General features: G+C 42.9%; 1 protein-coding gene across 2 annotated transcripts in view; it reads left to right on the forward strand.

The window, feature by feature from the left end:
- LOC139539024 (protein mono-ADP-ribosyltransferase PARP14-like) overlaps positions 1–26,565 on the forward strand; it is a 33,163-nt gene that overhangs the window by 3,741 nt on the left and 2,857 nt on the right. Inside the window, exons 5-25 of one of the 2 annotated variants that reach the window (XM_071341701.1) lie at positions 18–257; positions 387–629; positions 5,098–7,169; positions 7,387–7,519; positions 7,628–7,732; positions 10,525–10,587; positions 10,678–10,854; positions 10,984–11,168; positions 11,262–11,304; positions 11,432–11,536; positions 11,690–11,752; positions 11,893–12,069; positions 12,287–12,459; positions 12,543–12,654; positions 12,742–12,861; positions 12,976–13,038; positions 22,470–22,646; positions 22,809–22,991; positions 23,306–23,947; positions 24,138–24,301; positions 26,249–26,423. In XM_071341701.1, coding sequence (XP_071197802.1) covers positions 18–257; positions 387–629; positions 5,098–7,169; positions 7,387–7,519; positions 7,628–7,732; positions 10,525–10,587; positions 10,678–10,854; positions 10,984–11,168; positions 11,262–11,304; positions 11,432–11,536; positions 11,690–11,752; positions 11,893–12,069; positions 12,287–12,459; positions 12,543–12,654; positions 12,742–12,861; positions 12,976–13,038; positions 22,470–22,646; positions 22,809–22,991; positions 23,306–23,947; positions 24,138–24,301; positions 26,249–26,423 — 5,415 coding nt within the window. The remainder of the gene's footprint in view (positions 1–17; positions 258–386; positions 630–5,097; positions 7,170–7,386; positions 7,520–7,627; positions 7,733–10,524; positions 10,588–10,677; positions 10,855–10,983; positions 11,169–11,261; positions 11,305–11,431; positions 11,537–11,689; positions 11,753–11,892; positions 12,070–12,286; positions 12,460–12,542; positions 12,655–12,741; positions 12,862–12,975; positions 13,039–22,469; positions 22,647–22,808; positions 22,992–23,305; positions 23,948–24,137; positions 24,302–26,248; positions 26,424–26,565) is intronic. The other variant, XM_071341702.1, reaches the window with a different exon arrangement.

Below are 26,565 nucleotides of genomic sequence, written 5' to 3' on the forward strand. Positions count from 1 at the left end.
CTACTACCTCCTCTCAGATGCAGAGAAAGTCCTTGCCAAGAAGGAGCATCAGTATGGCATTTCTGTGCAGGTGTACAATGAGACTGCTGTGGAAGGGAAACTGGACAAAAGACGCTTCATCCTGACTGGGTTCAACGAGACCTGCAAGTGCGACATTGTCTCTCTATACATCGGCAGCTGCAGCCAAGGCACTGAACATGTCTGGGAGACCCTTGACGATGGAGAAAAAGTAGTGGTCACCTTCAAACAGGACATTGGTGGGTCCACAGATACATCACAAATATGTATACGCCATATCACTATTACACCATTCAATTAAGTTGCATGACCAAACAGCGAAATACAACACTAATCTAACTATCAATCTAACTATCCATGTTCCACAGACATAAAGTCCTTCCTTAGGAAATGCTTGTCAAAGAAGTTCCAGGGCATGGAGATTGGGGCTTGCCGTTTAGAGCTGACAGACTCTGTACTTGTCCAGGGGGACATGAGCCAAATCAAAGGAGGGGTGGAGGAGGCCCTGAATCTCTACTTCTCCAGCAGGAGGAGCAAAGGAGGGGCTATCAGGTCCCAGATTTGGGTTACAAAGGGCAAGAGCATGGTCATCACCTTTGAAGACTGTCATGGTAGGGCCCTTTTCAATTACATTATGCTCTAGAAATGATGTTGTGTGTAGGCCTACAGTTGTATCAATAGTTGTACATGCACATTGTATATTATGCATTTCAAAGCGTAATGCGTTACATCCGTGTGCTATCCTGGTATTTCCAAACAGTTACAATTGATGAGCTTGGAAATACAATATAGTGTTCAAGTCCTCCTCCAGTCTCATTTTCACCTAATTTAACACCTGATTTCCTTAAAGGGCTAGGCTTCTTTTTTCTCAATTTCCGCCTGACTGACATGCCTTAAGTAATCTGCCTGTTGCACAGGCCCTGAAGCCAAGATATGCATATAATTGGTACCATTGGAAAGGAAATACTTAGAAGTTTGTAGAAATGTTAACAATGTAGGAGACTATAACACAATAGATATGGTAGGAGAAAATCCAAAGAAAAACAAAGCAGAATTCTTTGGGGGGAGGGCCCATGCTCTTACAATGGAAAGTATAGGAGCATACTGAATTCTAGCTCCCAGGATGCAATTCCTATGGCATCCACAGGGTGTCAGCAGTCTATGTTCAAGGTTTCAGGCTTGTAACTTCCAAAACAAATAAGAAATATGAGTTTTAGTAGAGGGACACAGTCTTGGAAATACGTGTTTGGGACCGCGATGAAGACAAGACGCACCTGCTAAAATCGATTTCCTATTGAACATACTTCTTTCTGTAAAAAATATTATAGTTTGATTACATTCTAGGGTATCTGAGGAGTCAATAGTTGTTGAAACAAAGTGGTATATTTTCGGATTCCTTTTTCTGCATGTTGAACAAGTGGATTACTCAAATCGATGGCGCCAACTAAACAGACTTTTTGGGATATAAAGAAGGATTTTATCTAACAAAACGACACCAGATGTTATAGCTGGGACCCTTTGGATGACAAATCAGAGGAAGGTTTTCAAAAAGTAATTGAATATTTAATCGCTATTTGTGAATTTATGAAACCTGTGCCGGTGGAATTTTTTTTGATGTGGGGCGCCGTCCTCAAACAATCGCATGGCGTGCATTTGCTGTAATGACTACTGTAAATCGCACAGTGCAGTTAGATTAACAAGAATTTAAGCTTTCAACCGATGTAAAACACTTGTATGCACCTAAATGTTTAATATCCATAATTTTTATGATTATTTATTTGAATTGCGCGCCCTCCAGTTTCACCGGAAGTTGTCCCGCTAGTGGAACGCCTAGTCCAAAGAGGTTTTAACAAAATGCACATCTCAATAGGTGGTCCCAGTATGACATGAAATGGCACAAGTGAGGGAGGAGGACTTTCTTCTTCTGTTCTCTATTGCTCCTATTGTTCCTCAAGTGAGGAGGGAGGCTGATGACATCACATCTGACCATCAGACCTACTCCTTGAAGATTGAAGTTGTCTAAAAAAAACACAATTTTGCTCAAAACATAGAATACCAGTCAAAAGTTTGAACACACCTACTCATTCCAGGGTTTTTCATTATTTTTACTATTTTCTACAATGTAGAATAATAGTGAAGACATGAGAGCTGTGAAATAACACATACAGTTGATGTCGGACGTTTACATACACCTTAGTCAAATACATTTTAAACTCAGTTATTCACAATTCCTGATATTTAACCCAAGTAAAAATTCCCTGTTTTAGGTCAGTTAGGATCACCACTTCACTTTAAGAATGAGAAATGTCAGAATAATAGTAGAGCGAATGATTTCTTTCATCACATTCCCAGTGGATCAGAAGTTTACATACACTCAATTAGTATTTGGTAGCATTGCCTTTAAATTGTTTATCTTGGGTCAAACGTTTCGGGTAGCCTTCCACAAGCTTCCCACAATAAGTTGGGTGAATTTTGGCCCATTCCTCCTGACAGAGCTGGTGTAACTGAGTCAGGTTTGTAGGCCTCCTTGCTCGCACACGCTTTTACAGTTATGCCCACATTTTCTATAGGATTGAGGTCAGGGCTTTGTGATGGCCACTCCAACACCTTGACTTTGTTGTCCTTAAGCCATTTTGCCACAACTTTGGAAGTATGCTTAGGGTCATTGTCCATTTGGAAGACCTATTTGCGACCAAGCTTTAACTTCCTGACCGATGTCTTGAGATTCTGCTTCAATATATCCACATAATTTTCCTACCTCCATGAAGCCATCTATTTTGTGAAGTGCACCAGTCCCTCCCGCAGCAAAGCAACCCCACAAAATGATGCTGCCACCTACGTGCTTCATGGTTGGGATGGTGTTCTTCAGCTTGCAAGCATCCCCCTTTTTCCTCCAAATTTTTGTTTCCTCCAGCATCTTCACAAGGTCTTTTGCTGTTGTTCTGGGATTGATTTGCACTTTTCGCACCAAAGTACGTTCATCTCTAGGAGACAGAATGCGTCTCCTTCTTGAGCGGTATGACGGCTGCATGGTCCCATGGTGTTGATACTTGCATACTATTTTTTGTACAGATGAACGTGGTACCTTCAGGCGTTTGGAAATTGCTCCCAAGGATGAACTTGTGGAGGTCTACAATTATTTTTCTGAGGTGTTGGCTGATTTCATTAGATTTTCCCATGATGTCAAGCAAAGAGGCACTGAGTTTGAAGGCAGGCCTTGAAATACAGCCACAGGTACACCTCAAATTGACTCAAATGATGTCAATTAGCCTTTCAGAAGTTTCCAAAGCCATGACACAATCTTCTGGAATTTTTCAAGCTGTTTAAAGGCACAGTCAACTTAGTGTATGTAAACTTCTGAACCACTAGAATTGTGATACAGTGAAATAATCTGTCTGTAAACAATTGTTGGAACAATTACTTGTGTCATGCACAAAGTAGTTATGTCCTAACCGACTTGCCAAAATTATAGTTTGTTAACAAGAAATTTGTGGAGTGGTTGAAACACTTAGGTTGGAGTCATTAAAACTCGTTTATGTAAACTTTTGACTTCAACTGTATGGAATCATGTAGTAACCAAAAACGTGTTCAACAAATCAAAATATATTTTATAGTTTAGATTCTTCAAAGTAGCCACCCATTGCACTATCTTGGCATTCTCTCAACCAGCTTCATGAGGTAGTCACCTGGAATGCATTTAAATTAAGAGGTGTGCCTTGTTAATTTGTGACATTTCTTTCACTCTTAATGTGTTTAAGTTGTGTTGTGACAAGGTATGGGTGGTATACAGAAGATAGCCCTATTTGGTAAAAGACTAAGTCCATATTATGGCATGTACAGCTCAAATAAGCAAAGAGAAACGACAGTCCATCATTACTTTCAGACACGAAGGTCAGTCAATCTGCAAAATTTCAAGAACTTTGCATGTTTCTTAAAGTGCAGTCGCAAAAACCATCAAGCGCTATGATGAAACTGGCTCTCATGAGGACCACCACAGGAAAGGAAGAACCAAAGTTACCTCTGCTGCAGATGAGAAGTTCATTAGAGTTACCGGCTTCAGAAATTGCAGCCCAAATAAATGCTTCAGAGTTCAAGTAACAGACACATCTAAACATCAACTGTTCAGAGGAGACTGCGTGAATCAGGCCATCATGGTCGAATTGCTGCAAGGACACCAGTAAGAAGAAGAGACTTGCTTGGGCCAAGAAACACGAACAATGGACATTAGACCGGTGGAAGTCTGTCCTTTGGTCTGAGGAGTCCAAATTTGGTTCCAACCGCTGTGACTTTGTGAAATGCAGAATAGGTGAACGGATGATCTCCGCATGTGTTGTTTCCACCGTGAAGCATGGTTTGATGGTGTGGGGGGGGCTTTGCTGATGACACTCATGATGTATTTTGAATTCAAGGCACACTTAACCAGCATGGCTACCACAGCATTCTGCAGCGATACGCCATCCCATCTGGTTTGCGCTTAGTGGGACTGTCATTTGTTTTTCAACGAGACAATGACCTAACACCTCCAGGCTGTGTAAGGGCCATTTGACCAAGAAGGAGAGTGATGTGCTACATCAGATGACCTGGCTTCCACAATCACCCGACCTCAACCCAATTGAGGTAGTTTGAGATGAGTTGGACCGCAGAGTGAAGGAAAATCAGCCAACAAGTTCTCAGTATATGTGCGAAGTCCTTCAAGACTGTTGGAAAAGCATTCCAGGGTAGGCTGGTTGAGAGAATGCCAAGAGTGTGCAAAGCTGTCATCAAGGCAAAGGGTGGCTACTTTAAAGAGTATAAAATATTTCTTTATCACTTTTTTGGTTACTACATGATTCCATATGTGTTATTTCATAGTCTTGATATCTTGACTATAATTCTACAATGTAGAAAATAGTAAAAATAAAGAAAAACCCTTGAATAAGTAGGTTAGTCCAAACTTTTGACTGACACTGTATATTGTTTTAGCTTTAGTGTGTGTACTGTATTTCTACTTGGGATATCACTTTTCAACAGGAGAAATGGATGATGTCTTTAAGGCAATTCAGTAGTCATTCATTCTGTCCCCTGTTTTCCTTGTTCCAGTTGCCCATCAGGTGTCAGAACACAAGCATCATTTTGGTGGGATCGACCTCATAGCTCAGCTGTTCTACTCCAGCCTGCAGAAGGCTTTGACGGGACAAACAGCCCTCCTCCCAGACATCCCCACTAAAGTGACCCTTCCACTCAGTGTGGAACTCCTTGACTTCATTAACCATGACGAGACCCGCAAGCAGGAAATTACAACTGTACTCCTTAGGGTCCATGCTAGAGTTTCCTTCAACATGAGTACAGAACCCCCTCAGATGGAACTGGACATGACCATGGAGAATGAGTCTTTGGGCATGCTCAGATTGTTCCCTACATGGGAGAGGAAAGCCCGGAGAGAGGCTCTGGCCTTGCTAGAGAAATATAAAGAGGTTCAGCTGCCCATAGAGGTGGAGGTCTGGGAAAGGATCGAGAGCGGTTGCCTTGGCCTCAAATCCCCTGGCGCTAGCATCTCTTACAGGATCACCAGTGCTGAGATAGTGGTGGTGTGTGTGCAGAATGAGGTGAAGACCCTAGTGGAGAAGATTGAGCAAATGGTGAAAAATGCTAGTGATGAGCTCGAGAGGGAGAGGAACACGGTATTAAGAAAAATCCCACTGGACTCTAAGGAAAAGCTGGATTTCATTTGTGATCTTGTCTCTGGTAAAATAGTGGACGTAGGGTTTTCTAAAGATGAAGAAAGCTTTATCATCTGCCTAAAGGGTTTGGAAAACCAGGTGAGCACAGCAGAAGGTGCTGTGAAAGAGGCCCTGGGGAACGTTGAAGCCAAACTCCTTGACATATCAATGCCTCTGATGGAGTTCCTAAAGTCTGTGGACCTGAAGAAGATTGAGAAGAACCACTTTGCCCAGAACAACATATCATCTGTGTTCCTCCTTGGTAATGATTCCATCCAGATCCTGGCAGATAGAACTGACATCCAGAGAGCTGAAGACAAACTACACGAGGTCATCAAAGAGGAAGTCATCAAACTCACACCAGACCAAACCCACGTGACAAAAGGCGAACAATGGCTGCAGTTCTTTGCCGGACTCGAAGGTGAGCTCAAATCCACCAAGAACAACCACAATGTCAGCATCTCAGTTTCGCAGGAGAAGATCGGTGTCTGTGGTTTCTCCAATGTTGTAGCAGATGTGTCAGGGAAGTTAAGGGGATACCTGGATAACAAGAAGCCAGAAACAGCGGACGTCCCTCTCAAATCAGTGCAGGAAGTACAGTATGTGGCCTCTTGTATGAAACTCTCAGAGGTCCCTGAAATGAAGGCCCTTGGTGTGACTATACTGCCATGCAAAACACAAGGATCCCCTTGCCTGAAGATCACTGCAGCGAGCGATAAAATCAAAGAGGCCTTAGATGCAGTGAAACAGCAGGTCAGTACAATAACGACGGAGAAGTACACATACTCCGAAGCCGGCAAGTCCAAAGTCCTGGAGAAGAACCGAGTTGCTCTGCAGGCTAAGGCCAAGGATTTAGGGTGTAAGCTCTACCTATCACCATTGATTACCCACTGCCAGGAATACAGCTACGACATAGAAGGGTGCATCACTTTAACTGTGGGTCAGGGTAACATCTCCCAACATGCTGCAGATGCTCTGATCTTCCCTCTGAGCAGCAGCCTGGCCTTCGATACTCCGATCGCCAAACAATTCCTTCAGATGGGTGGGCCTGAGATCAGGAAGGTGTGTGACAAGTTCCTGAAGGAAAGGCAAACTCTACAGGCGGGAGATGTGGCCTTGTCCAACCCAGGAACCCTTGGAGCTAAACACCTCATCTATGCAGGCATTCCTGTATTGGGGAAGGCTTCCACACCTCTCAACACTGTCTATCTGCAGTCTGCTGTCAAGGACAGTTTATTGGGAGCAGAAAAAAAGAAGTGTGTCTCCATAGGCATGCCAGTGATGGGGTATGGCACCTTTGGTTTTTCTGTCAAAGAAAGCTGTGTAGCAGTTATCAAGGGAATCGTAGATTTCATCTACGCTGATCAGAAACCCCCCCAACTGAGGAGCATATTTGTGATCGACTCTGATGCCAAGCTAGTGGGGGAGTTCCAATCAGCCATTGAAGGAAAGGTAAGTCTGCTTCTCCACATAGCATTCCATGTTGATCTAGTTGGACAGGTTTTTTTGTTTCTTATGCAACCCGGCTCTACCTTAGATTTAACATACCAAGTCAAACCACGGTACATTCATGGGTGTGATTGAAGAGGAAATGTACAGTGGCATTTGTAAATGGGGTCAAGTATTCCTGTTGAAAGTGAAACCTCTTTTGTCCTGCTTAATTTAACAGGGTTATCGTCGTCAACAAAAAACCAGCAAACCAGCAACAGGCACAACTCCAACTTCTCCCTCTGCAGCCAACGCCTCACAAAGCACACCACCACCACCACCCCTAGCGGCTAAACCAGGTTCAGACATCAAAGGTTATTTCCTTCATTTTTGTGTTACCATAAAGATAAATACTATAATACTAAATACTACAACCTATAGCATGCCGTGTCCTCACTCAGACTTCTCTCCTCTATTAACAGTGATTATAGGTGGCGTGTCAGTGATCCTGAAGAAGGGCGACATCACCAAAGAGACAGTGGATGTCATAGTGAATTCCAACAACCAAAATCTGAATCTGAACTCTGGTAAGTGTCAGTTTCAATGTTTACAATTAGGCAAATTATCTCACTTTAGACGTTTAGGTTTTAGTTCAGGTTAGTCGCAAGTCTTTAGAGGGTTGCTGAACTTACTGATTTAGCCTCGGTTTCAATCGTCCTCATTAGGAAACACACCTGAGAAAGAGATTTGGGTCTTGGAGCCGTGCTTTGATGTGGGTGTCTCTTGTATGTGTTCGCACATGGGAAGAGTTCCTACATTCACTCTGACAAAAACAGTACACAGTTACAGTCACTCACCCTTCTAGATAACTTTAAAACAGTCTAACCAGGTCTTGTGTCTGGAAGTAGCCTAGGTTAGCTAGCAAACTTCTTTCGCCAATTAGCTTCAGCCGGCTGGTGCACGACTTTGGAAAAGTTGGTTTGACTTTGGATAGCCTATCTGTGGGGCTAGTCAATATATTACACAATATAAATGGGAGAATATTTTCATGTTACACACACCTTTTTAGTTTTCTCATTAAATTATTTCAATATTTGTATATTAATTTCTACAAATACTAGTTGGTTTGAGGTTTTTATGTCATTGCAATTTGGACCTATTGAAATTTACAAATATTGTCCAATGTACAGTTGAAGTTGGAAGTTTATATACACTTAGGTTGGAGTCATTAAAACTCGTTTTGCAACCACCACAAATTTCTTGTTAACAAACTATAGTTTTGGCAAGTCGGTTACGACATCTACTGTGTGCATGACACAAGTAATTTTTCCAACAATTGTTTACAGACAGATTATTTCACTTATAATTAACTCTATCACAATTCCAGTGGGTCAGAAGTTAACATACACTAAGCTGACTGTGCCTTTAAACAGCTTGGAAAATTCCAGAAAATTATGTCATGGCTTTAGAATCTTCTGATAGGCTAATTGACATAATTTGAGTCAATTTGAGGTGTACCTGTGGATGTATTTCAAGGCCTACCTTCAAAATCAATGCCTCTTTGCTTGACATCATGGGAAAATCAAAAGAAATCAGCCAACACCTCAGAAAAATAATTGTAGACCTCCACAAGTTCATCCTTGGGAGCAATTTGCAAACACCTGAAGGTACCATGTTCATCTGTACAAACAATAGTACGCAAGTATCAACACCATGGGACCACGCAGCCGTCATACCGCTCAAGAAGGAGACGCGTTCTGTCTCCTGGAGATGAACGTACTTTTGTGCGAAAAGTGCAAATCAATCCCAGAACAACAGCAAAGGACCTTGTGAAGATGATGGAGGAAACAGGTACAAAAGTATCTATATCCACAGTAAAACGAGTCCTATATCGACATAACCTGAAAAGCTGCTCAGCAAGGAAGAAGCCACTGCTCCAAAACCGCCATAAAGGCCAGACTACGGTTTGCAACTGCACATGGGGACAAAGATCATACTTTTTGGAGAAATGTCCTCTGGTCTGATGAAACAAAATATAACTGTTTGGCCATAATGACCATTGTTATGTTTGGAGGAAAAAGGGGGAGGCTTGCAAGCCGAAGAACACCATCCCAACCATGAAGCACGGGGATGGCAGCATCATGTTGTGGGGGTGCTTTGCTGCAGGAGGGACTGGTGCACTTTACAAAATAGATGGCATCATGAGGTAGGAAAATTATGTGGATATATTGAAGCAACATTTCTCAAGACATCAGTCAGGAAGTTAAAGCTTGGTCGCAAATGGGTCTTCCAAATGGACAATGACCCCAAGCATACTTCCAAAGTTGTAGCAAAATGGCTTAAGGACAACAAGTCAAGGTATTGGAGTGGCCATCACAAAGCCCTGACCTCAATCCCATAGAAAATGTGTGTGCAGAACTGAAAAAGCGTGTGCGAGCAAGGAGGCCTGCAAACCTGACTCAGTTACACCAGCTCTGTCAGGAGGAATGGGCCAAAATTCACCCAACTTATTGTGGGAAGCTTGTGGAAGGCTACCTGAAACATTTGACCCAAGTTAAACAATTTAAAGGCAATGCTACCAAATACTAATTGAGTGTATGTAAACTTCTGACCCACTAGGAATGTGATGAAAGAAATAAAAGCTAAAATAAATAATTCTCTCTACTATTATTCTGACATTTCACATTCTTAAAATAAAGTGGTGATCCTAACTGACCTAAGACAGGGAATTTTTACTCAGATTAAATTGCCAGGAATTGTGAAAAACTGAGTTTAAATGTATTTGACTACGGTATTGGTAAACTTCCGACTTCAACTGTACATTGTGTAATTTACTGATGGTCCCTAACTAGCCCCGTAGGGATATCCAAAGTTAAACCAATTTGTCCATGGTCAGTGTGCTGGGCATTATGATCAGTCGTGTTCAGCTGCCACTCCGAATTGTTGATTACTTGTGGGCATGTGGGCAGGATTGAAATAAAACCAATCCAAGGAAAACTGTTACGTACCCTTCATTCCGTGACATACCCTTTTTGTTCTTAATAACCTCTAGGGCCGGGATGATACCAGTATCGCAATACTCGTTAGGATCGTGGCAAAGAAACAAAACACTAAGCAAATTTAACTTTGTTAGGAAAACAGCCCTGATGTTTCAAACAAACATTATGTTGTCATCCAGAGTCACATGTGTTCTTCAGCTTGGAAAATAAATACAACATTTTAAATACAGCAGGTTTTTAAAGGAACACATTTTGGTCTGCTTCATGTTTTCATTTTTGGCATGGAAAAAATGTCAGAATAAATGTTTCTACAAAGGCTGTTTTCAAAAACATTTTTGATTGTCGCTCTTTAACATATCTCATACTCAATGACTTGACAGGGGTTTCTGGAGCCATCCTGAAAGCGGCTGGGAAATCTGTAGCAGATGAATGCAAAATAATTGGTTGAGTATTATTATATTAAGTCTTTATTTGTCCAGAAATTGAAGTGCATTGAGGTTTGTAGAATTTACTTTGTGTCCCAATTTCCCCAGGTATGCTGAAGGCCGATGGTGTTGTGCTCACATGTGGTGGGAACCTAAACTGTAAAAACATAGCTCAGATGGTTGGGCCCAAGAATTCTGCAGATATCATCACCTCCATAGAGAAGGTCCTACAGCTGTGTGAGAGCCAGAATGCAGCCACAGTGTCCATGCCTACTATTGGCACAGGTGATTCAACTGAAATGTAGTGTAAAACTAAAAGTTCCGTTCCGGTGTCACTTGTATTGATTAATCAATACATTTATTGGTTTCAAATGATCTATTCATCACTTTGGATGGTGATGTCTTTTGCTTTAGGGCAAGGTGGCATTGAACCCAAAGATTGCATCAAGGCCATTCTAAAAGGACTGGAGAGCCACACGTCACAGATGACCTCATCCAGCATCAAAATCATTTTCATAGTGGCCTTTGAGCAGAAGATCTTTGACTCCTTGAGAAATTACTTTAACAAAAGTAACCTGCGCCCACACAAAATCAAGCAGGTAGATTTAGTTTCACTAAGGCTCAGTTGGACATGTTCTGTGGTTTTGATTGGTTGATGCGTGTAATAACTTAAGGTTATGGGTTTTATCTAGGCTGCATCCACACCTTCTCAGTCCAGTCTTCCCCCAAATCAAGGTTGGATTTTGATACATCTTTGTTTACATTTTAAATTAATTTCTGTTGTTCTATTTCAACATTTGCGTTGGTTGTCATCATCACAATAATGTTTGCCGCTGAAATGTTGACCTTTTCCGACCCCTAGTTAAGATCCATGGTGTCAGAATTGAATTGAGGAAAGGCAACATTACTCAAGAAACTGTCAGAGGCATTGTGAATAGCACCAACGCTGATATCAGCTTAACAGGAGGTCTGTATATGGGGAAAAAACATAAAATGGTACATTGTTAGCGCACTACAGAAAATACATTATTAGCTATTCTGTGAATATAACTTTCTCCATTCAGTCTTTTTAAAAATAGATTTTAAGGATATGACCTCATTTTAAACATGTTATTTTCAGGAGTTAGTGCGGCGATTGTCAAAGCAGCTGGGAGCGCAGTTGAACAGGAGTGCAAAACCATTTGTGAGTGTCTCCCATCTCCCATAATAATTCACCTGTGGTGGCTCACAGCCATTCAGTCTGACTCTCACTCGCACTCTCTCTCTCTCTTGCTCGCTCTCTCGCCTGCTCGCTCTCTTGTGTGTGACATCTGCTTTATCCAGGCCCTCTGAGGGCTGATGCAGCAGGGGTGACCAGTGGCGGGGCCCTTCAGTGTGACTTCATCATTCACATACTGGGGCCCCACTCTGTGGCTGACGCTACACAACGAGTCACCAAGGTCCTGGAGTGCTGTGAGGACAAACAGATCACCACCTTGTCCTTCCCTGCTGTTGGCACTGGTGGGCAATGGTTTATTAGTCATTCAGTGTTGTTACAGGTTCTTAAAAAAAAATGTTGTTATTAAAAACTCTGAATTACCCCATCAAATAATTTTTTTAGGCTACCACCATGCTGCCATTTTTAATTGTCACATTCAAAATCTAGTCATCCATTGGTTCTTGTTCTATTTTTTCAGCTCCACCTAATGCAGGTAATTTTGTATGATTCCCATTGTAGGTGGTGGTGGCCTTAGCGGCACAGATTCTATTGGCGCCATCCTCCAGGGCATCCAGGATCATCTATCACTGTGCTCCTCTACCATCATTAAACTGATCTACATCGTCATCTATGAGGACAAGATCCTGCAGGAGTTTCAGCTGGGGCTCAACCAGTGGAAGACAAGCCAGATGGTACAGTATGTTGAGGAAATACAAATCTGATGTACTAACCTTTCCTTACCAACTAAATGCAAACATTGTGATTCCAAAACCAGGTTGAAGACAACAGTGACGATGATCTTGAGGATGATCTTTATGGTGATGAAGATGACAGTGATATGTGGAACACCAACTCTGAGGAAGAAGATGACACCAGTGTTCAGACAGGTTCGTACAAATCCAGTCTGTTGCAAAATGTGTTCTACTGCTAAATGCCTGCTACTTACCCTTTTCTCTGTGAATCCCTTCATCCAGGAAACACAATTGAAGCAATAATTGGGCCAGTGAAGGTCAAGGTAGTATGTGGTGACATCACTAAGGAGAAAACGGACGCCATCGTCAGCAGTACAAACACGAGCCTCGATCTGAACTGTGGTAAGATCCTCCTCCCCCAATTCCAACTTTCGAATCAGCCAAACATACCTGATATTATTGCATCATACAGGTCTTCAGCTGAAGGTTAAACTCATGTCCTATCTCACTCTGCAGGTGTATCAGGAGCCATTCTAAAAGCAGCTGGACAGACAGTCGTGGACGAGTGCAAAGCCTTAGGTATGAGTCTTGATGTACATTAAGGATGTAACGGATTTATCGATATGCATCGGTCCCCGGTTCAATTGTTTAAGATATGAGTGCATCGGTCTGTGGAAACCCAAACCAATCCAAATTCAGGCTGTAACGCAACAAAATGTGGAAAAAGTCAAGAGGTGTGAGTACTTTGAAGGCACTGTACATTTTCAACCTCATACAGAGATAAACCAGGTGACGTCACTTCCTGCTGAGTGAGGGAGTGCTCTGTTTGTTGTTTTGAAAGTCTCTGAAAAAGTGTTATATTGAAAACGTTTAGTTACTAGCTAGCCACCTTTTGAGTTTGGATCCCGCAACGCGGTTGGCATCAGTTGCTGGGATTGCTAATATCTGTCCAGGGATCCTGCCGACCAAGGCTGGGTCTGGGGATCTGTTTGGCCTAGCAGCTAGGTGGAGCATGTCCACAGGCTTGGAAAACCCAGCACCGGCCCAGATGACAGGTCCAGGCCGATAGTGGTCAAGTTCCTGAGGTTCAAGGACAAGGTAGCTGTTCTGGAAACAAACACTAGGAACAGGATCATCCACATGTATTGATCACATTTTCACTAATACTGTAGAACTTTGTTCTAAAGCTGTATCTGTACCCATTGGATGCAGTGTTCACAATATAGTGGCTATATCCAGAAAAGCCCAAGCTCCAAAAGCTGGGCCTAAAATAATGTATAAGAGATCATACAAAATATTTTGCTTTGACTCCTATGTGGATGGTGTTAAACACATTTGTTGATCTGATGTGATTAATTAGATGCGGCACTTGATGAATTTATGAAATTGCTTCTTCCAATTATTCATAAACATGCACCTGTTAAGAAACTGATTGCTAGAACTGTTACGGCTCCATGGATTGTTGAGGAATTGAAAAACTGCATGGTTGAAAGAGATGGGGCAAAAGGAGTGGCTAATAAGTCTGGCTGCACATCTGACTTTATGTGACTAAACTCAACAAAAGAAGAAGAAACTGTATTATGAAGCCAAGATCAATGATATAAAGTATGATTGAAAAAAACTTTGGACTACATTAAATGACTATGGGCAGAAAGACATTCAACGCCATCTTTCATCGACTCAGATGGCTTATTCATCACAAAACCATTTAATGTTGCCAATTATTTTAATGATTACTTCATTGGCAAAGTGGGCAAACTTAGGCAGGAAATGCCAACAACGAACAGTGAGCCTTTGTATTCATGCATAAAAAAACTAATAATGAAAGAAAAGCATTGTACATTTAAATTTTCTAAAGTTAGTGTGGGAGAGGTGGAAAAATTGTTATCAATCAATAATGACAAACCTCATTGACAACTTCAAATCAAATGTTATTGATCACATACACATTTTTAGCAGATGTTATTGCTGGTGTAGTGAAATGCTTGTGTTTCTAGCTCCAACAGTGCAGTAGTATCTAACAATTCACAACAATACACACATCTTAAAGTAAAATAATGGATTTAAATTATATATAAATATTAGGACGAGCAATGTTGGAATGGCATTGACTACAATAAAGTAGAATAGAATACAGTATATACATATGATATGAGTAAAGCATATGATATGAGTAAAGCAGTATGTAAAAATTATTTAAGTGACGAGTGTTCCATTATTAAAGTGGCCAGTGATTCCATGTCTATGTATATAGGGCAGCAGCCTCTAAGGTGCGGGGTTGAGTAACCCGGTGGTAGCCGGCTAGTGATGGCCATTTAACAGTCTGATGGCCTTGAGATAGAAGCTGTTTATCAGTTTCTCGGTCCCAGCTTTGATGCACCTGTACTGACCTCACCTTCTGGATGATAGCGGGGTGAACAGACAGTGGCTCGTGTGGTTGATGTCCTTGATCTTTTTGGTCTTCATGTGACATCGGGTGCTGTAGGTGTCCTGGAGGGCAGGCAGTGTGCCCCCGGTGATGCGTTGTGCAGACCACACCAACCCCTGGAGAGCCCTGTGGTTGCGGGTGGTGTAGTTGCCATACCAGGCAGTGATATAGCCCGACAGGATGCTCTCAATTGTGCATCTGTAAAAGTTTGTGAGGGTCTTAGGGGCCAAGACAAATTTCTTCAGCCACCTGAGGTTGAAGAGTAGCTGTTGCTCCTTCTTCACCACCCTGTCTGTTTGAGTGGACCATTTCAGATTGTCAGTGATGTGTATGCCAAGGCACTTGAAGCTTTCCACCTTCTCCACTGTGGTCCCGTCGATGTGGATAGGTCCGGGCTCCTTTTGCTTTTTCCTTAACTCCACGATCAGCTCCTTCGTTTTGTTGACGTTGAGGGAGAGGTTATTTTCCTGGCATCACTCCACCAGGGCCCTCACCTCCTTCCTGTAGGCTTTTTTGTCATTGTTGGTAATCAGGCCTACTACTGTTGTGTCATGATTGAGTTGGAGGTGTGCATGGCCATGCAGTCATGGGTGAACAGGGAGTACAGGAGGGGGCTGAGCATGCACCCTTGTGGGGCCCCAGTGTTGAGGATCAGCGAAGTGGAGGTGTTGTTTCCTACCTTCACCACCTGGGGGCAGCCCGTTAGGACGTCCAGGAACTAGTTGCACAGGGCGGGGTCGAGACCCAGGGTCTCAAGCTTAATGATAAGCTTGGAGGGTACTATGGTGTTAAATGCTGAGCTATAGTCAATGAACAGCATTCTTACGTACAGTTGAAGTCAGAAGTTTACATACACCTTAGCCAAATACATTTAAACTCAGTTTTTCACAATTCCTGACATTTAATCCTAGTAAAAATTCCCTGTTTTAGGTCAGTTAGGATCACCACTTTATTTTAAGAATGTGAAATGTAAGAATAATAGTAGAGCGAATGCTTTTATTTCTTTCATCACATTCCCAGTGGGTCAGAAGTTTACATACACTCAATTAGTATTTGGTAGCATTGGCTTTAAATTGTTTAACTTGGGTCAAACGTTTTGGATAGCCTTCCACAAGCTTCCCACAATAAGTTGGGTGAATTTTGGCCCATTCCTCCTGACAGAGCCGGTTGTAACTGAGTCAGGTTTATAGACCTCCTTGCTCGCACACACTTTTTCAGTTCTGCCCATACATTTTCTATAGGTTTGAGGTCAGGGCTTTGTGATGGCCACTGCCAACACCTTGACTTTGGTTTCCTTAAGCCATTTTGCCACAACTTTGGAAGTATGCTTGGGGTCATTGTTCATTTGGAAGACCCATTTGCGACCAAGCTTTAACTTCTTGACTGATGTCTTGAGATGTTGCTTCAATATATCCACATATAAAGCCTTCCTCTTTTTCCTCCAAACATAACGATGGTCATTACGGCCAAACAGTTATATTTTTGTTTCATCAGACCAGAGGACATTTCTGCAAAAAGTACGATCTTTGTCCCCATGTGCAGTTGCAAACCGTAGTCTGTTTTTATGGCGGTTTTGAAGCGGTGGCTTCTTCCTTGCTGAGCGGCCTTTCAGGTTATGTCGATATAGGACTTGTTTTACTGTGGATATAGATACTTTTGTACCTGTTTCCTCCATCATCTTCACAAGGTCCTTTGCTATTGTTCTGGGATTGATTTGCACTTTACGCACCAAAGTACGTTCATCTCCAGGAGACAGAACACTTCTTCTTGCTGGTCCCATGGTGTTTATACTTGCGTACTATTGTTTGTACAGATGAACCTGGTACCTTCAGGCGTTTGGAAATTGCTCCCAAGGATGAACCAGACTTGTGGAGGTCTACAGTTTTTTTCTGAGGTCTTGGCTGATTTCTTTAGATTTTCCCATGATGTCAAGCAAAGAGGCACTGAGTTTGAAGATAGGCCTTGAAATACATCCACAGGTACACCTGCAATTGACTCAAATTATGTCAATTAGCCTATCAGAAGCTTCTAAAGCCATGACATCATAATCTGGAATTTTCCAAGCTGTTTAAAGGCAATGTCAACTAATGTATGTAATCTTCTGACCCACTGGAATTGTGATACATTGAATTATAATAATCTGTCTGTAAACAGTTGTTGGAAAAATTACTTGTGTCAAGCACAAAGTAGATGTCCTAACCGACTTGCCAAAACTATAGTTTGTTAACAAGAAATGTGTGGAGTGGTTGAAAAACAAGTTTTAATGACTCCAACCTATGTGTATGTAAACTTCCGACTTCAACTGTAGGTATTCCTTTTGTCCAGATGGGATAAGGCAGCGTGCAGTGCGATGGCGGTAAGCAAATGAAGTGGGTCTAGGGTGTCAGGTAAGGTAGAGGTGATATGATCCTTAACTAGCCTCTCAAAGCACTTCATGATGACAAAAGTGAGTGCTACAGGATGATGGTCATTTAGTTCAGTTACCTTTGCTTTTCTCGGTACAGGAACAATGGTGGAGATCTTGAAGCAAGTGGGGACAGCAGACTGGGATAGGGAGTGATTGAATATGTCCGTAAACACTCCAGCCAGCTGGTCTGCGCATGTTCTGAGGACGCCGCCTAGGAATGCTGTCTGGGCCGGCAGCCATGCAAGGGTTAACATGCTTAAATGTCTTACTCACGTCAGCAACAGAGAACGAGAGCCCACAATCAAAAGTGGGTGAAGGTGTTAAGCTTGTCCAGGAGCAAGACGTCGGTGTCCGTGACGTGGCTGGTTTTCCCTTTGTAATTCATGATTGTCTGGAGTCCCTGCCACATACATCTTGTGTCTGGGCTGTTGAATTGCGACTCCACTTTCTCTCTGTACTGACGTTTTGCCTGTTTGATTGCCTTACGGAGGGAATAACTACACTGTTTGTATTCAACCATATTCCCAGTCACCTTGCCATGGTTAAAGGCAGTGGTTCATGCTTTCAGTTTTGCGCGTCTGCTGCCATCTATCCACGGTTTCTGGTTTGGGTAGGTTTTAATAGTCACAGTGGGAACAACATCCCCTATACACTTCCTGATTAACTTAATCACCGTGTCTGTCTATACGTCAATGTTATTCTCAGAGGCTACCCGGAACAAAATAATCTTGAAGCATGGATTCCAATTGGTCAGACCAGCTTTGAATAGACCTTAGCATGGGTGCTTCCTGTTTTGAGTTTCTGCCTATAGGAAGGAAGGAGCTAAATGGAGTCATGATCTGAAGGAGAGCTACTGAGGATGGTCACTGACTCCTGTCTGTCATATCGTTAACCTGAGTCTAGAGGAAGTTGTTTGTCCTCATGCCTGGAGGGAAGCCAAAGTCATTCCGTTACCCAAGAGTGGTAAAGTGGCCTTTACTGGTTGTAACAGCAGACCTATCAGCTTGTTGCCAGCTGTTAGGTTCTTATTTTTCAGAGTAAATAACTCGCAGACACTAGAGAAGCTTAACCTAGTTTAATTCTTCTCAAAGGGTCGACACAGCTGTATTCAGACAAAAAAAACATTTCACACAAGCTGATATTTAACCCTTTCTCCTAGGCTGAGTCCCCTCCTCCACAACCGAACAGTCAATGCATCTCTGCTGCTAGACAGAACCTTAGTGATATCTGTTCTTCCTCACTTCATCTAACCTGACCTCTACACCAAAGTGTTCACTCCTCCCCAACTCAAGGCTGTCATGGTTATTGATACCAGACTGTGTCTCTTCTCCCAGAGGGTCCCTGATGGCTAACAATAACATATCCTGACATAATGTAAATGTTATACATGACCCTCTCTCCCACAGTGACATTTGTTAGTTTCTAAGATCTCCACCCGTCTCCCCTTATCAATGCCTGCCACATGTAACCGCTTCCCTGCACTCAACACATTCCAAGCTAAGCTGCATCCACTATATACCTTCCTCCTGTAACCCTTAATTTCTGTTGTAGACCCTCAACCTTAGCACTCCATCAGTGACATGTGTAGTGGAAATGTCAGTACTGAGAGAGACTTGGACAATTATTCAAGCAATCATCTTTATTCAACATCGATTAATTATTGCAATAATGAAACCGTCGAGCGCACACTCTAGGTTGTGTTGCCGAGAGCTTATTAACTGATAATGAAAAAACGTCTTATATAGGCCCTAAATGCTCAGTCAGTCATTTCTACCCTTCCCATGAGCCACCTTGGTCCATCTCCTGGTTATCTGCACGGGATGTTGTTTTACTTCCAACCCGGCTTAGTTTCCCAGATGCAAGAAAAATGAGACAATGAGACATTGTTCTAAACTCTTCCAGGCTATCTCTACCTCGAGTCACACACACCACATCTTGTCTATAGAATGCCAGCTTTTAGAATTTTATCACCAAGTCATTGTCAGCTCAAGCTATCCTTAGCAAAACCCATTTCCTTAACCAGATGCCCAGACTAACTGCAGGAAGCTAGAGTGGACACCATAAAAACTCAGCATTAGCAGGCCAGTCTTACGCTTGGTTAAATATATAACCGTTTACTATTAATATCAAACAAGTCAGGTAAGTATGTAATTTTTCCCTGACACATGAATAAGTAACATTTCATATTCTCAGAACCCAACACAGCTCTTAGCAAACTGTTGGAAAAATTGTGTTTGACCAAATACAATGCTATTTCTCTGAAAACAAATTGACTTTCGGCATGCTTATAGAGAAGGGAACTCAACATATACTGCACTGACAAATGACTGATGATTGGTTGAAAGATTGATAATAAGATGGTTGTGGGAACTGTATTGTTGGATTTCAGTGCAGCCTTTGATATTATTGACCATGACCTGTGTTATGGCTTTTCAACCTCTGCCATACAGTGGATTCAGAGCTATCTATCTAATAGAACTCAGGGGGTTCTCTTTAATGGAAGCCTCTATAATGTCAAACATGTAAAGTGTGGTGTACCGCAGGGCAGCTTTCTAGGCCCTCTACTCTTTTCTATTTTTACCAATGACCTGCCACTGGCATTAAACAAAGCCTGTGTGTCCATGTATCCTGATGATTCAACCATATACGTGTCAGCCACCACAGCTAATGAAGTCACTGAAACTCTTAACAAGGAGTTGCAGTCAGTTTTGAAATGGGTGGGCAATAATAAACTGGTCCTGAACATCTCTTAAACTAAGAGCATTGTTTTTGATACAAATCATTCCCTAAACACGAGACCGCAGCTTAATCTGGTAATGAATGGTATGGCTGTTGAACAAGTTGACTAAATTACTTGTTACCTTAGATTGTAAACTGTCATGGTCAAAACATAGATTCAATGGTTATAAAGATGGGGAGAAGTCTGTCCATAATAAAGAGATGCTCTGCTTTTTTGACAACACACTCCAAAAAGTTGTCTTATCTTAATTATTGTCCAGTCATGTGGTCAAGTGCTGCAAAGAAATACCTAGCTAGTGAAGTTGTAGCTGAACCAGAACAGAGCAGCACGTCTTGCTCTTCATTGCAATCAGAGGGCTAATATAAATACTATGCATGCCAGTCTCTCTTGGCTAAGAGTTGAGGAGAGATTGACTGCAGGACATCTTCCTTTTATAAGAAACAATGTGTTGAAAATTACCTCACTAGATGTGCCATCAGCGGTCTTTTCACAGTCCCCAAATCCAGAACAAAATCAAGAAAGCATACAGCATTATACTTTGCCTTAAGGAAAGTATTCAGACACCTTGACTTTCCACATTTTGTTAGGTTACAGCGTAATTATAAAATGTATTAAATCGTTTTTCCCCCTCAATCTACACACAACAGCCCATAATGACAAAGCAAAAACAGGTTTTTAGAAATGTTTGCTAGTTTATTAAAAATTAAAAACGGAAATATCAAATTTACGTAAGTATTCAGACCCTTTACTCATTACTTTGTTGAATCACCTTTGTCAGCGATTACAGCCTCGAGTCTTCTTGGGTATGACACTACAAGCTTGGCACACCTGCAATTAGGGAGTTTCTCCCATTCTTCTCTGCAGATCCTCTCAAGTTCTGTCAGGTTGGATGGGGAGCGTTGCTGCACAACTATTTTCAGGTCTCTTCAGAGATGTTCGATCGGGTTCAAGCCCGGGCTCTGGCTGGGCCCTCAAGGACATTCAGAGACTTGTCCCGAAGTCACTCCCACGTTGTCCTGTTGGAAGGTTGAACCTTCGCCCAGAGGTTTCATCAGACTAGAGAATATTGTGTCTCATGGTCTGAGTTTTTTTTAAGTGCATTTTGGCAAACTCCAAGTGGGCTGTCATGTGCCTTTTACTGAAGAGTGGCTTCCATCTGGCCACTCTACCATAAAGGCCTGATTGGTGGAGTACTGCAGAGATGGTTGTCCTTCTGGAAGGTTCTCCCATCTCCATAGAGGCTGCAGAAATGTTTTGGTACCCTTCCCCAGATCTGTGCCTCAACACAATCCTATCTTGGAGCTCTACAGACATTTCCTTCGACCTCATAGCTTGGTTTTTGCTCTGACATGAACTGTCAACTGTGGGACCTTATATAGACAGGTGTGCGCCTTTCCAAATCACCTCCAATCAATTACATTTACCACAGGTGGAATCCAATCAAGTTGTAGAAACATCTTAAGGATGATCGATGGAAACAGGATGCACCTGAGCTCAATTTCGAGTCTCATAGCAAAGGGTCTGAATACTTATGTAAATAAGGTATATCTGTTTTTTGTTTTCAATAAATTTGCAAACATTTCCAAAAATACTTTTCACTGTGTCATTATGGGTTTATTGTATGTAGATTTGCTGAGGATTTTTATTTTATTTAATCAGTTTTAGAATAAGACTAACATAAATAAATGTTAAATAAATAAAAAGTCAAGGGGTCTGAATACTTTCCGAAGGCACTGTATAGAGCCATTATTGCATGGAACTTCCATCTCATATTGCTCAAATGAACAGCAAACCTGCTTTTAAAAAACAACAACAGAGAAAGCAACACCTCACGGCACAACGCCTCTCCCCTCTTTAACCTAGATATTTGTGTGTATGTATTGATATGTAGGCTACGAGTGCCGTTTTCAAATGTATGTAGTTCTGTCCTTGAGCTGTCCTTGTCTATTAATGTTCTGTATTATTTCATGTTTTGTGTGGACCCCTGGAAGAGTAGCTACTGCTTTCGCAACAGCTCATGGGGATCCTAATAAAATAACAAATACTCTAATCTGGTAGTGGGGTGGTACTTGTTCACTTAGTCTGACCAATGGCTCAGCTTAGTTGCCTATACACACCATTGACAGACACTAACAGAGGGCCACTCAGAGATGTCATCTCAGACAGATCCAGCTCAGAGAGGCCCAGCTCCTGAGCTCCCATCAGCAGCAGATTTTAATTTCAAATGGAAAATGAATGTGTTCATGCAACAACAACAATAACGTGAGTCAAATTGAAACCAAAGCGCATCAATTCGTTCCCCTAATCAAACAAATCTATTCCTGTATTGTATCGGAGCTCTAGATACGTATCGAATCGTAAACTGCCCTAATATACATTCATTCTAACACAGTAAAAAACGACTTGCTAATCCTTTTTTTCCGTTCTGATCCCAGGGACCCAACCCAGTGATGGTGTTGTCATGACCAAGCCTGGGAATCTTAAGACCAAGCACATCATCCACATGGTGGGACAGACCAAGGAGAAGGAGATCACCAGCTCCATGCTTAAAGTGTTAAAGATGTGTGAAGACGAGAAAATAGAATCGGTCTCTTTCCCAGCGCTCGGAACAGGTAGGCATAATAACAATCTAGTATTATTGTTGAAAACCTTACAGTGACGTGTATTATTTGCTGTCCATGTACTGTATGAAGATATAACAAATAAATACACTGGACACTAAAGACACAAGTGTCTGTTCTAACAGATGTGGTATTGTTTGTGGCCTTGTACAGGTGCTGGTAACTTGGGAGCAGTGCAGGTCGGGAATGCAATGATAGCCGCAATAGCTGATTTACTGATAAGCATCAGAACTCCGTCAGTTACAACGATTCACATTGTTATATTCCAAGCCAAGATGATAAAGGACTTTGAGGAGGTTATGAAAAGGTTCAAGAATGTGATCCCCAAGCCTGCAGGTAGGTGTCAGGGTTTTAAGACCAGAGTTGAAGCTGCAACCTTTAACTTAAAGTCCCACAGTAAAGTAAACACACTTAAGGGCACAAAAATATGTGCCTTTTGTTTAGTCAATCCGGTGGATAAATGAGGTTCTAAGGAGGTGGGAGTGGCACTTTAATCATCAATATACCTTTAAGAATTTGGCTGTATACAGAATTAGATCATGTTCTTTTTCTGTTTCATTAATACAAAACCAAAGCATACAATGTTGTTATTTTTGAAAGTCTTGTAAGGTTCCTCACAGCACTCTTTGTTTTTTAATTCACTCCCATAGCCCAAAAGTTATCAAAAACTGCCAAAACAACCAGACCAACCCAGCCCACCCCTACCAAACCAGCCCTGTTTTTGGCCAGTGCCACAGCAGCCGTGGTCTTCCCCGGTATGGAGGCTGTGGTGTATGGGCCCTCCCCTGCCAGCCTGACCAAGGTGAAGAAACTCCTGGACGAGCTGATCTCTGAGGAGTGCATTAGCCAGGACCTTCTCTCCAGCCACCTGCCCCTGCTCCTGGAGGCCCAGAAGGAGGCCATCGTGGCTCTGAGCCAGAAGAACCAGGTCCATGTCCTGGTGGCGTCCCCAGACAAGATGACCATCTCTGGGAAGAAAGACGACGTTCTCTCCGCCGTCCTCCAGATTAAGGACTATCTGCAGGGGGCAAGGGACAGGGAGAGCCGGGAGGGAGAGGAGAAGAGGCTGAGGGAGACGGTGCGCTGGGAAGCGGGGGAGGGAGAGACCTGGGGAGAGCTGGACTGTAGTCTAAGCTATGATCTGGAGCTGGCCTTCCACAGGAAAGAGAAGCGTTTTAAATATAACCACCAGGGGGAGACATTCACTGTGGACCTGAAGGACATGCAGCAGACCGACAGCAAAGGGACCATCACCAGGGTCAAAAGGAGCCTTGTGGCGGACTCTGAAACAGGTAATGCCTCGGTTTTAATGTTTAGGAAAAGGTTTTATATGAAAGTATAGTTTTTAGTTCATACAAATGTATAGTTTTATACAGTGTCCAATACAGAATATTAAGAGAATTTTCCTGTCAAACTTCGGTGATAACGCTCATGGTCGTGTTTTTACATTGATGATCTGTTCAATTATTTTCTGTTTTTCAGCCGTCATTCAGTTCCCACAGAGCTGGACTAGAATGGAGGGCAAGGATCTGGAGATCGTCACACTGGCTCCCAATTCAGGAGAGTACCAGAGAATTGAGAATGAGTTCATTGCAACCAGCAAGAACCCAAGTACTAATACGCAGCCAACCATTCAAATTGTCCAGGTAAATCAAATCACATTTTATTTGTCACATACACATGGTTAGCAGATGTTAATGCGAGTGTAGATAAATGCTTGTGCTTCTAGTTCCGACCGTGCAGTAATATCTAACAAGTAATCTAACAATTTCACATCAACTACCTTATATACACAAGTGTAAAGGAATGAATAAGAATATGTCCCAGCTTTGATGCACCTGTACTGACCTCACCCTCTGGATGATAGCGGGGTGAACAGGCAGTGGCTCGGGTGGTTGTTGTCCTTGATGATCTTTTTGGCCTTCCTGTGACATCGGGTGGTGTAGGTGTCCTGGAGGGCAGGTAGTTTGCCCCCGGTGATGCGTTGTGCAGACCTCACTACCCTCTGGAGAGCCTTACGGTTGTGGGCGGAGCAGTTGCCATACCAGGCGGTGATACAGCCCGACAGGATGCTCTCGATTGTGCATCTGTAAAAGTTTGTGAGTGATTTTGGTGACAAGCTGAATTTTTTCAGCCTCCGGAGGTTGAAGAGGCGCTGTTGCGCCTTCTTCACCACGCTGTCTGTGTGGGTGGACCATTTCAGTTTGTCCGTGATGTGTACGCCGAGGAACTTAAAACTTTCCACCTTCTCCACTACTGTCCTGTCGATGTGGATAGGGGGATGCTCCCTCTGCTGTTTCCTGAAGTCCACGATCATCTCCTTTGTTTTGTTGACGTTGAGTGTGAGGTTATTTTCCTGATACCACACTCACCAAGGGTGCGTTCTCAGCCCTCTCCTGTACTTCCTGTTCACCCATGACTGCGTGGCCCTCACCTCCTCCCTGTAGGCCGCCTCGCCGTTGTTGGTAATCAAGCCTACCACTGTAGTGTCGTCTGCAAACTTGATGATTGAGTTGGAGGCGTGCATGGCCACGCAGTCGTGGGTGAACACGGAGTACAGGAGAGGGCTCAGAACGCACCCTTGTGGGGCCCCAGTGTTGAGGATCAGCTGGGTGGAGATGTTGTTTCCTACCCTCACCACCTGGGGGGCGGCCCGTCAGGAAGTCCATGACCCAGTTGCACAGGGCGGGGTCGAGACCCAGGGTCTCGAGCTGAATGACAAGTTTGGAGGGTACTATGGTGTTAAATGCTGAGCTGTAGTCGATGAACAGCATTCTTACATAGGTATTCCTCTTGTCCAGATGGGTTAGGGCAGTGTGCAGTGTGATTGCGTCGTCTGTGGACCTATTGGGACGGTAAGCAAATTGGAGTGGGTCTAGGGTGTCAGGTAGGGTGGAGGTGATATGATCCTTGACTAGTCTCTCAAAGCACTTCATGATGACGGAGGTGAGTGCTACGGGGCAATAGTCATTTAGCTCAGTTACCTTCGCTTTCTTGGGAACAGGAACAATGGTGGCCCTCTTGAAGCATGTGGGAACAGCAGACTGGGATAAGGATAGATTGAATATGTCCGTAACACACCAGCCAGCTGGTCTGCGCATGCTCTGAGGACGCGGCTAGGGATGCCGTCTGGGGCGGCAGCCTTGCGAGGGTTAACACATTTAAATGCTTTAGTCACATTGGCTGCGGTGAAGGAGAGTCTGCAGGTTTTGGTAGCGGGCCGTGTCGTTGGTACTGTATTGTCCTCAAAGCGAGCAAAGAAGTTGTTTAGTTTGTCTGGGAGAAGGACATCCTGGTCCGCGACGGGGCTGGTTTTCTTTTTGTAGTCCGTGATAGACTGTAGACCCTGCCACATACCTCTCGTGTCTGAGCCGTTGAATTGCGACTCTACTTTGTCTCTATACTGACGCTTAGCTTGTTTGATTGCTTTGCGGAGGGAATAGCTACACTGATTGTATTCGGTCATGTTTGCAGTCGTCTTGCCCTGATTAAAAGCAGTGGTTCGCGCTTTCAGTGAGGTGTTACTGTTGTGATGTATAGATTACATATATAACCAGAAGAAAAATTTTGTTTTTCTCAATTACCACTGACAGATCCAGAGGATTCAGAGCAAAGACCAGTGGCAGAGGTACGCAGTGAAAAAACAGGCGATGGATAAGAAGTATCCCAAAAACAAGAACGAGCTGAACCTTTACCACGGAACAACCAAAGACATCTGTCAGAAAATCAACACCTGTGGTTTCAACAGGAGCTTCTGTGGGAGAAACGGTACGGAACAATCTATAGCCTCGTTACTGCTCTCTTCAGGTAGATACTGACAGTGCTCTTAGGAGGAGCTTAATCAAAGATTTAGCAAACAATTTAAAGTTCTTATCACAGCAAAAACAGTCTTGTGGTTTGACTAGATTCC

This window comes from Salvelinus alpinus, chromosome 14 (genome assembly GCF_045679555.1).
Source record: "Salvelinus alpinus chromosome 14, SLU_Salpinus.1, whole genome shotgun sequence".
Classification (NCBI taxonomy): domain Eukaryota; kingdom Metazoa; phylum Chordata; class Actinopteri; order Salmoniformes; family Salmonidae; genus Salvelinus; species Salvelinus alpinus.